This window comes from Pinus tabuliformis, chromosome J (genome assembly GCF_031772625.1).
Source record: "Pinus tabuliformis cultivar Carrire ecotype Pingquan chromosome J, CPIR1, whole genome shotgun sequence".
NCBI classification, from domain to species: domain Eukaryota; kingdom Viridiplantae; phylum Streptophyta; class Pinopsida; order Pinales; family Pinaceae; genus Pinus; species Pinus tabuliformis.
In genome coordinates, this window is record NC_142295.1 from 182,553,981 (window position 1) to 182,564,250 (window position 10,270).

Consider the following 10,270-nt stretch of genomic DNA (forward strand, 5'->3'; position numbering starts at 1 on the left):
AATACTCAGAAAAAAACATTTTATTTATTAATTAAACTATAAATGTGTATAAATCATAAACATAATCATACAATTAAAAGAAAATGCATACACATATATAGTAATTTTCAAGAGTTTTGAAATGCACTCATCAAAGCAAGCAGCAAAATATAATTAAACAACATATATAAACAAATGTAAGTTTCTCGCCTTTAAGAAATTCGACACCCAAGAATTTGGAATTTCAATTCAAATGGAAAAAATATATCTTATAACCAGCTTTTAGGAACACCTGTTAGAAACAAATTGAATTTCATTCAATAAAACCAGTAATTGTCCAGATTGCATCTCTGCCTCTGAGAGTCCTTCCAGTGCCTTCATATAGAGAAGACGCTGCCATTTCGCTCCGGGCAAGTCGTCTGGCAATGACCTCGTGAGGTGGGATCATCATATCAATCTCTAAATCCCCACCTTTTTCATCATCACTGTTACCGTCTTGAAGTTTCTCATGAGCTCTACTCCACCCAGTCTCCTCCCTCTTGTCCTCCCATACCATATTAGACCAGTCGGGGATATTGACAGGTGCAGAAGACTGATGACCTAATTCCATCTGGTGACCCTTTACTGACCCCCTGATATTGTTATACTTCCCTTCATTTCCCATCGATCTGCACAGTGCAACACCATTACAAACATTTTCCTCAAAACCAACATGCTCGGAGGTCTCTGCATCAATACTACCCCATATATCCTCCTCATTAAACTCTTCCATCCTCTCAGAGTTCTCAATGTTTCCAGACTGCTGAAGCCCAAAGAGCTTGCATATGTGATAATTCACCATGGTTTTAATACTGCCCATCATCGAATTAATCCCATCCGTGACCACTCAAGAACTTTCTGCGATGCTTCTTTATCAAAATACAAATGACCCCACTCCCCAAAATCTATATAGGGGCGCCCAAATTGAGCCAATTCTAGGCTCTCTGGCCTCACCAAGAGCTTTTTAAAAAATAATTCAACATCTGCAATAATCAAACTTGTTTTTCTTCAATAATCTAATCTTTTTTTTTTCTTCTTTTTGCTAAATTTTCAGCAATCAAAATCTGCAACAATGTCTGCAACTTCAAAAACAAATCTCAGATATATATGAATTGCAGATTTCAAAATACTTCCAAGATCAAGCAAACCTGAACAAAAATCAATTTTCTGCATGCAAAAGAGAGCTCTTGTAGGAATGTTCCTCCCCGAACCCAAATATAAATCATTACTTCGTAGGATTCCTTCACAAAGCCAAATACCAATCAATACCTGGTGTGACTTTGGAGTAACGGAATTCAATTACTATTTGAATTTAGTTGATAGCGTGGAGTATGTTTTCTTGTTTCCCTACTTTTTATCGTTTGACGTTGCTTGGAACTAAGATTTTTATCATTTACTTCAACAAAAAGCTACTCTTATAAGAAAACGATCTCTTTTTTATAAATTTGATAGGAATTATACACACTAAACTTTTAACATAATTTAAATTCATGTTACCATAATAATAAATAATGATAGATAATTTAAATTGTTAGTTAAGTTTATATCATTTAAATATATATTAAAAAAACGTTTTTAAATAAATATTTTTTTATTTTAAATTTTTGTAACCTATATTGTTTCTGAAAATAGTTCTCTGGTTAGTCACATTATTATTAATTGTTTGGTCTTGAAAGCATGAATCATTTAATGTAATTTATCCTTAATATAAAAATAAAAAACCCTATTTATCTATAGCTTTAAACAGTATAAATATATTATGTATTAATATTTAATTAGAATATGATTGTTAAATTAAAATATTTAATATTTAATTATTTTATAATAACATATTAAAAATGATATTTTGTAATATATATTTTAAATTTTATGATTTCATTTGAGTTATCTAAATTATATATTCTAGCATTATATAATAATTTTGTTTTATTCTAATTAATTGAATTTAGGTAGCTTATACCATACATTATCACAATAAACATTGACTTTGCTCCATTTTCATTAGATTCGACAAACGCTAACAGTTTGGAATTTACTTGTTCAAGTAAATGGAGATCTTGGAGAATGTTCCATTAATCTGAGAGTGAAATTTAACAAACTGTTATCAAGACGATGTGAGGTGCAGTTATTCCTTTGAAATTGAGTACTGTACAATTTGATTGATGCCTAAATATCTTTACCTTATCAGAAAAACTACTTCAGCAGTATCAAACTTTTTCATTAGGGGAAGTTTTATGTATTTTTTCAAACTTTATTTGACATGATCTTGTTCCATACATTGTTTTGTATTAATAAACAATGCAATTGGAATTTTTTTTAAGGAAGGTGAAAAAGAGACAAATGAGGCTATATTGGAAAAAAAATGTGGCTCACTGGCATATTACTATATTCAAGTGTATGGAATAGATTTATATAAAAAATCAAAAAATATATACAAGTGATGTGTAGTGGTTCTTTCCGAATGTGAAGGTCATAAAATGGAGGTAAATTGATGCAAATAGTGACCATTCAAGAGTGATTGCAATAGTGGTAAGCAAGATAAAAGCAACAATAGGATAGTAGTGAGCACTTCGACATTAGTAGCAATAAGTTTATGCAGTCATTAAGTAATAGAAATCATAGGGACCCTTTCAAGACATGGCTAGAAAAATATTAAGAGAGAAGAATAAGGTTCTAAATTTTTTCGTGATGTGGCTAAATATAGGTTCATGTGCCTACAAATAATTATAACATGGCCAATTAACAAAGGGAATGATAATTAGGGTAGTGCATGAAGGGTAGTCATTATACAGAAGTTACAACATGAAATACAAAGAGAGGATAATGTTACAACTCAGTAAGGTCAAAACTAAGGCTTAATGTCAGCAAAAGTATTGGTTAGTAATGCTAATTCAAAATGCAAGGAAAAATGTGTTTCTATATGCTAGTGTAGAGTACATACATTACACCTCAATGAAAATCACCATATAAAATTACTAAAAAAAATGTCTCCAAAGTCCCCTATACATGATCAACAATACTAAGATAGGAAATAAATCTAATATAAGTGTCTAATAACAAATTGAGCTATAATACAAAATGTTGAAACAAAAACTGTAAAACACAATATCATACAAAGGGGTATTCACTCAATGGCTTGTGCATAATACTTTGTCATGTAGATCTTGTTGTAATTATTAGGCTAGAAATTGCTTTCATAATCCATGAACTCATGGCATCTATCAACAACATATTGCACACATTCCTAGACTATCTTGATATAATGTCAAATTTCCACATTCCTAGACTATCATGACTCCAGTCATGAACTAGAACCAAGCCACTATGAAGAACAACTCAAGGAAAAATAGCATGAGTAGTCTTGAAAGATATCATCAAGGAGCTATGATATGATTTCAAATTTCCACATTCCTAGACTATCATGATTCCAGTGATGAACTAGAACCAAGTCACTATGAAGAACAAGTTAAGGAAAAATAGCCTGAGTAATCTTGAAAGATATCATCAAGGAGCTATGATATATTTCAGAACCTGCCACGAAATTGTCCACTTCAATCCATGCCAAAGATGAATTTATCAATCTAGTTATAAAATATATCATCAAGATGTTTTTCTCCTTGATTATAAAAATATCTTGAGTATTCTTGAAATATATCATCATGGAGCTATGTTATCCTTAGCAAGTTCTGAAAAAAGAAACCTAGACTCAATCTAGTCAAAACTTAACATTTTGTTGGATGATGTAGAAAGTATCGCTATATTGAATTAACACATTTCTAATCAATGTCTAATTGTCTAAAATTAGGAAGAAAATATTATTAGAGATCCATGTCTTTCCATGGTTTTTCAACCATATCCATGAATTCCAAGATGGACTCATCTGAAGGAAACTCAATTTTCAAAAGGTATGTGAACTATGAGGGTTGATAGCCCATATGGGTGAAGTGTACTAATCATATCCCACATCTCGTTGAAGTTGATGAGCTGCAAAATCAACTTTCTTTTTTCCACTAAAGTATTCATTTTTTCCCGTGGTTCATACCTCCTCGATTTTGAATCCATAGAATATGTCTTTTCTGATCTCCAAGCTCAAGGTAAAATACTTGTTATATTTATTTTCATTTTCTTGTTTGGATTGAAATTAAGGTGTGTTTTAAAGAGTTATCAAGTCTAGAAAAATATATATGTGCAATAAGTGGACTTATTAGGGTTTCAAAGGGATTTTTATTTATAGGCATATAGTCATCAAGGTGTACAATTATCAAAGGTGCATGTGTGAAGACATCTGCAAAGCCTACAAATATGCTGAAAATTTGGCACTTCAAAAAAAGACTCCTCTCATTTTGAAAACAATGGGACCACTCCACCCCCATGATGTAGTGACAACTCATCCAAAATTTTGTGCGTTACACAAGTGCCACCTTTTAAGAGCCAATGGGGCCAACTTATTGAGAACATGTCCCTTCAAACTACCTTATTAAAATGTTAACAATTACATTCTTAATAGGTCTATGCATGTGGTACTATTACCTCATGGGAACCCTGACCTGTTGATTTTTTGTGTAGTATTAATCGAGGAGATAAAAAATATTCTCAAATCAAACTGTTCAAATTCTCCTAAAACTAGTGCTAAATCATAGATCTCTTTGTTCTGATTCCAATGATGTTTGAATCGCCTCAATCTGACATCATATGAGAAAGCTATCACCTTCTGAAGTTTTTGACATACAACTAAAAACTCAACTTGCAGGGTTGACTCGACAAACCATACACTGATGTGGCACTGACGTCAGCAAACTAACTAGGTTGTATGGTGGTCAAATGAGCCAATCTTGTGAGGATAAGTTACACGTTTTTATTGGTTGTGGTGATTGTGGTTGGGCCAACCACAAGCCACCATGTGACTCTATTGGAGGCCTGCATGTGGATTTAGTTTTCGTGCCAAAATTATGGTTTATGGAACAACCAACCTTGGCGGGGTTTGACCCCATGACTATCGCAACACTGATGTCCACTTTACCACCAGGACACACAATGTTTCTTATTATATAAAGTGGGCGAGTTTTATTTAATGAGTACCAAATGGCTCATTGGGATGAGTGTCGGGCCGATGGGCTTGCCCAACCAACCCATCCCTATTCATATGGTATAATATGTAACTATGGTGATTGGTGAAAGGGGCGAGGAGTAAGGCCCAACCCAAGCTCTATGGTATCTACGTAACTGACGATGGACAAGACGGGAGGGGCGGGCATGTGGCACCTTTCTCGCAGCCATATTAACACCTCACATGACCAGAAGTAGGGTCGATGAGGCACATGGCCTCTAACCCTTGCTCCCTGGTCACATTGGAAACTTGGGGTGTGGGGGTCAGTTAACTATTCGATAATTTTAACCTTTATCGGCATAATTGTGGTCGAACCTGTGTGAAATTATCATTGTGCAAGGTCACCAAAGACCAAATTCATTGTCAATTTTGACAAAGGGTCAATTTTGTAGAAGAATTATCAGGGAAATGAAGAAGGAGGCCTAGGTTAGCCATTTTCAACCTTTTTAAGCCCAAGAACAACCTACAGAGGTGTTTTTGGGCGCTCTAGACATAATGGCATTGTTATTTTTGCAATTTGAGAATTATATGTTGATGCAATTTCAAATTTGAGCATATAATATAAAGGGTCAACATTGGAAGTTGGACTCGGAGACGTAGCCGAGATGGGGTGAACTCCATCATCAAATTATTGTTTTGTACTGTTGCATGTTCTCTATTTTTCACTGTTAAAATATGCAAAACTTAATTAAGGTTACTAATTTTATGTTGTTTTTCAATTTTGATCCATTTCCCATAAGACATTAACTAGCTTTCAAAATTTGACATAAAACCTTCAATTTTAATTTCAAATTAGTTTGGTATCATAGCATGGTTTTTGTGAAGTTTTGACAGTTTTTTCAAGTGTTTTATTGAATTATTACAAGGTCTAAATTGAGAAGAGGAGCAAGAGTGCTTGAAGAACCAAACCCTCAAATTGGTTCAAGGAGGTCTCAAACTCCAGAAACTGGGCAAGTGATGGCACATGACGAAGGACAGGAGTTGATGTCTAAGGATGAGAGAGATTTTAGAAAGGCTTTCTATTATATGTCTGAGATGACGAATGTTTTGTATAATGAAAGGATAGCAAGGTTGCAAGGAGAATGTTCAAATCATCCAAAAGGTAATGGTGGTGATGGGAGTGAGCCTCCACCTCCACCTCCTCCTTCACCTCCATCCACGCCTCCATCCCCACCACCTTATTCACCTCCTTCATCTCATAGATCTACCCCTCCTCCGTCTCCAAAAGACATGCTAAGTCTCCTTTGATTAAGCTTGATGTCAAGTTTGAATTGCTTATGTACAATGACGAAGAAAATGCTGAAAAGTTGGATAATTGGTGTTATAGGCCATTTTTTCACATCTCAACATTGAGCCTCCTAATAGGATTAATCAACATCCTATTTCCCCTTATCACCATCTTGCACAAATCCCTAAGCATGTACCTTTCATTTCCCAGAGTTTTAGCCCTAAACTACTTCATCTGAGCTATTTTAATGATCAACAATCCCTGTCAACCTACTGGGGTGCATTCACCGATAGGTTGCTCTAGTATGGCCTACGTTGGTCACTAGAAGGTTTCTCCCCTTTGCACCTACATTGGTTCTAGACATCTGGGCGAATGATTAGGATTCTAGAAACTTCCTCTTCTAGGAGTTTCTAGAAGTTGTTTCAACTACTTACCTTGGATAAAACATTTGGATCCTATCCTTGCCTACATTGGATTTTTCACCACTTATCCTTTGTTCCTATCCCTCCACCAAAGGTGGATCTCTTACCCTAGATTGGTAAATGGATAAGAACTCCCAATTTACCGTACTTCTCTATATATTCCTAGGCGTCTATGTGGTTGGGGGTTGACTTTTGTAGAGTGATTATACCCCTATGTTGTTGTAGTGAGTGGTGATCATCTCATGCATTTAAGGTGATTTATGGTTCATATTGTGACAAGGAAAGGAAAATTCAACAACTTGGAGGAGCTCTTCTACAAGATCAACTACGACTTATGGTTGTAACCTCCTTCCATTTATATTAATGCAAAGAATTCATGTTTTCCTATATGTGATGTTGTTATTTCATATATTTCAATACCATGTTTATCCACTGAATGAAGTACTTGGATGATACTACATAGATATTGTAGTTTCTTGGCTTGTGTTGTTTAACTCTACAGGTTCTAATTCTGGAATTTAGAGATGGAATGGGACCTTCCAAGCTAAAGAAGGAGCAAAGTATGCGAAGGATTCTAGGTAGGCCTCACTCCATCATCTATTTGCTTTAAGCAAAAGCTTTGTGTTGCTTGTCTCTTTGTTTTTATATGTTAGCCATTGACCTAGGGGAGATACTTTTGTCTACAATCGCAAATATCATATAACAAAATGGTGACCATACTGGGGAAAGAAGTATTCCGTTGATGGTTCCTAGAATCATCGGGATTTTGGAAGCTTCCTCTTCTAGGAGTTTCCAAATTTTTTTTCAACTACTTACCTTTTTTTTCCAGTGGAAAAAATGGTAACTTTTTATTAAGAAAAATGAAAAGTTACACTTGCAGATGCATTGAAACATTTCCATAATCTGCCCATTGGGCTCGAGTGCTTCCACACCCCACGCAACGTTAAAGAACTAACGTGCAGATTGAAGAGAAAAAAGAGAAAAAAAGAGGGCAAGAAAAACTGAGTTTCGACTTTACACATCAAGTTTTTCTTCCCTTTTTCTTTTCGACCTTGCGCCATTCTCCTTGGGTGGGCTCGATCGAAGCTATAACTAGCTGGGTTTCTTCCTTCTGAGAACCCCCTTCCTTGCCTGAATCTGAAGTATCTGACTGATGGTGCCATTTGATCCCTCCCATACTTTGATCCTCGTTTGCCTTTTCTACCTGATTTGGATGAAGCTATGAGACCTTATTGTCTACTGTGGTTTCCTTCTGGGACTCCTTTTCTTGGGATGATTCAGCATTTTCTGCAGGGGAATCTTCTTCTTCTGCCTCTGATTCTTCACCTTCTACATTAGGGGGAGAAAATTGCCATCCTTTCCTCTGCTTCCCTTTCTGCTTTCTTTTGCCATTTGCTTTCTTGGCTTCTGGGCATGTGCTTTGCAAATGTCCTGTTTGCCTGCAAAGCCTACATCTGAAAGCTGTGTTTTCATAGTCTAGTGCTTGCAGCCAATTTTGTTGTTTGTAAATCAGCCTTATATTGTCTGGCAACCCTTTGCTTAAATCTACTTCCACACAAATGAACGCGAATGTGTAGACCCTTTCATCAATCCTTTCCAAATCTGTTTTGATGTATTTTCCTATGCTGTTCCCTATTCCTTCCAAAACTTGTTCACTCCAGAAATGGAGGGGGAGGTTGTATAAACGGACCCAGACTGGTACTTTGGATATAGTCATTTTATTTGGGTCAAAATCTGGAAACCATGGAGTCATGAATAGTCCCGACGTTCCCCAGAACCATGGTCCAGCACTGATGATTGTATCCCTGACTTCCCTGGATGCAAATCTGACAATGAAAAACCCCTTAGAACATAAATGTATATCATATTCCATGGTCCAACTGGTGAAAATCCAGTGAAATAGGTCCAGGGGTTTTGGCCAAAAACTGTTGAAGCGGCATATTAGGGCCTGCGTTTCATAGTCCTTTACAAAGTCATCGATCCCTGAAGAGTCAAAGTTAAGGGCTGGAGTTTCCCCTAGCTGATCTACTATATATGGCCTGGGTATATATCCGCCTTGTTCTGGAGAGGACCCTGAATCTCTGTTGCCTTGAAGAATGTTTTTGTAGGAAGAAAACCCTTTGGGTTGATGCTGAGGTGCTACCTTCTTCCCCTTTTCTCCTCCTGAGAAGCTTGTCTATCCCAGATGCATAGCCCCTCCTCTCAGCCTGAGATTTAAAACAATAGTATCTTCTGGACTAATCTCATAACTTCCCAAAGATCTATTATCCTGGAGAGACCATCTGCCTCTGACCAAATGTTGAAGCTGAACAGGATATCCGGTCATTGCCCAGATTTGCTGTTTCAGTTGCATGATAGTGCTTCCTGTATGTACCCACACTAAACAGGTTTTCCCCTCTGGGGTTCTAATAAAAATCTGAAAATGATTTGTTGTTACCTGAGGGCTGGTTTTTCGCTGAGTTCCTGGTCTGCCTGACCTGATGTCATTGCTGATTACCAAGTGCTCTAACTGTAGACTGTCTTCCAGATCTAGCCTTTTGTTGAACCTTTCTGCCCTTTGCAATTCAAGATCTGCTTCCCCTCCGCTCAGCCGATGCACCATTCCACCGATCTGCTGCCTGGGACTGGACAGATCGGTTAGATCCATACCGGATCTGCAAGATTTGGCCCAAAACATTATGTGAGGGGGCAGATCTGCAACATGCAGGCCCCCTTCTTTGATTGCATTGATCAAATCAGTGTGAAATACTACAGATTTCTTCTCGGCGTACCCGCGGCGGAGCCACCTTCCACTCAAGTCGCAGCAAGCATCAAATTTGCTGGTCTTCTTCTGGGCGGTCCTAGTGACGGCGCCCCTCAGAAGAGAGCCGAAACCCCCTTTTCCCCCTCTTAGGCGGAGAAGGAGATGGACTTGTGAATACAGGCCGTCACAGCCAGCAACCAAAAGGGCATCCTCGGTGATTTGGCGGGTGCCCGAAACGAGCCTCTGAAACTGCGGAGGGATTTTAATCAGATCGAACCGCCCATTCTTCAGATTCTAGACCGTAAGGTGGGATGCAGACACCTGCAGGCTTGTTCTGCCATCCAAACCCTTGACTAAGATTTGATACATGACGGTGGGTTGTCTCAAGATCGAACCCTAGGAAATCCTTTCGCTTCGTTGTTACACTAAAAAATGTCACCATGACTATTTACAGTTAGTATGGCTCTATCAATAGTCATGCTATCCTCCTGGGCAAGTCTTATGCCTCTGCTCTCCATGTCAAACTCCAAAAAGAGAGAAAGTCTGTATAAATTTATTTATCTCTAGGTACGCAGGTTCTCTAAACCTTACCTGCGGATATGCACCTAATGTTCACAAAAGCTGCGTACTTGTACGCTCTGTATGTAAATGGGCAGGTGCGTACCCCTGTAAAGGTCAAAATGCGCAAGTTTCATCTTTAAAAAGTTACTTGTGGTCATTTCTAGAGCATTCTAGAAGGTTGTTCGACGTGT

General features: G+C 37.3%; 2 protein-coding genes across 2 annotated transcripts; both read right to left on the reverse strand.

Annotated features, from left to right (window-relative positions):
• Nucleotides 1-212: 212 nt before the first annotated feature.
• On the reverse strand, nt 213-1,180 carry LOC149226280 (uncharacterized). The gene has a single exon (XM_089375260.1). The coding sequence runs from the start codon at nt 839-841 to the stop codon at nt 293-295; it is 549 nt and encodes a 182-aa protein (XP_089231386.1). The 5' UTR covers nt 842-1,180; the 3' UTR covers nt 213-292.
• Nucleotides 1,181-8,951: 7,771 nt separating this feature from the next.
• Nucleotides 8,952-9,960, reverse strand: LOC149226281 (polyubiquitin-like). The gene is made up of 2 exons (XM_089380162.1): nt 9,886-9,960; nt 8,952-9,767 (listed from the first exon to the last, which is right to left on the reverse strand). Exons 1-2 carry the CDS (start codon nt 9,958-9,960, stop codon nt 8,952-8,954), a joined length of 891 nt encoding a protein of 296 aa, XP_089236288.1.
• Nucleotides 9,961-10,270: the final 310 nt, after the last annotated feature.

Coding starts and splice junctions, on each gene's coding strand:
- LOC149226280 (XM_089375260.1), bottom strand. CDS start 841: ATGATGGGCAGTATTAAAACCATGGTGAATTATCACATATGCAAGCTC.
- LOC149226281 (XM_089380162.1), bottom strand. CDS start 9,960: ATGGTGACATTTTTTAGTGTAACAACGAAGCGAAAGGATTTCCTAGGG. Junction 9,768..9,885: donor TTGAGACAACCCACCGTCAT/GTATCAAATCTT, acceptor ATCCCTCCGCAG/TTTCAGAGGCTCGTTTCGGG.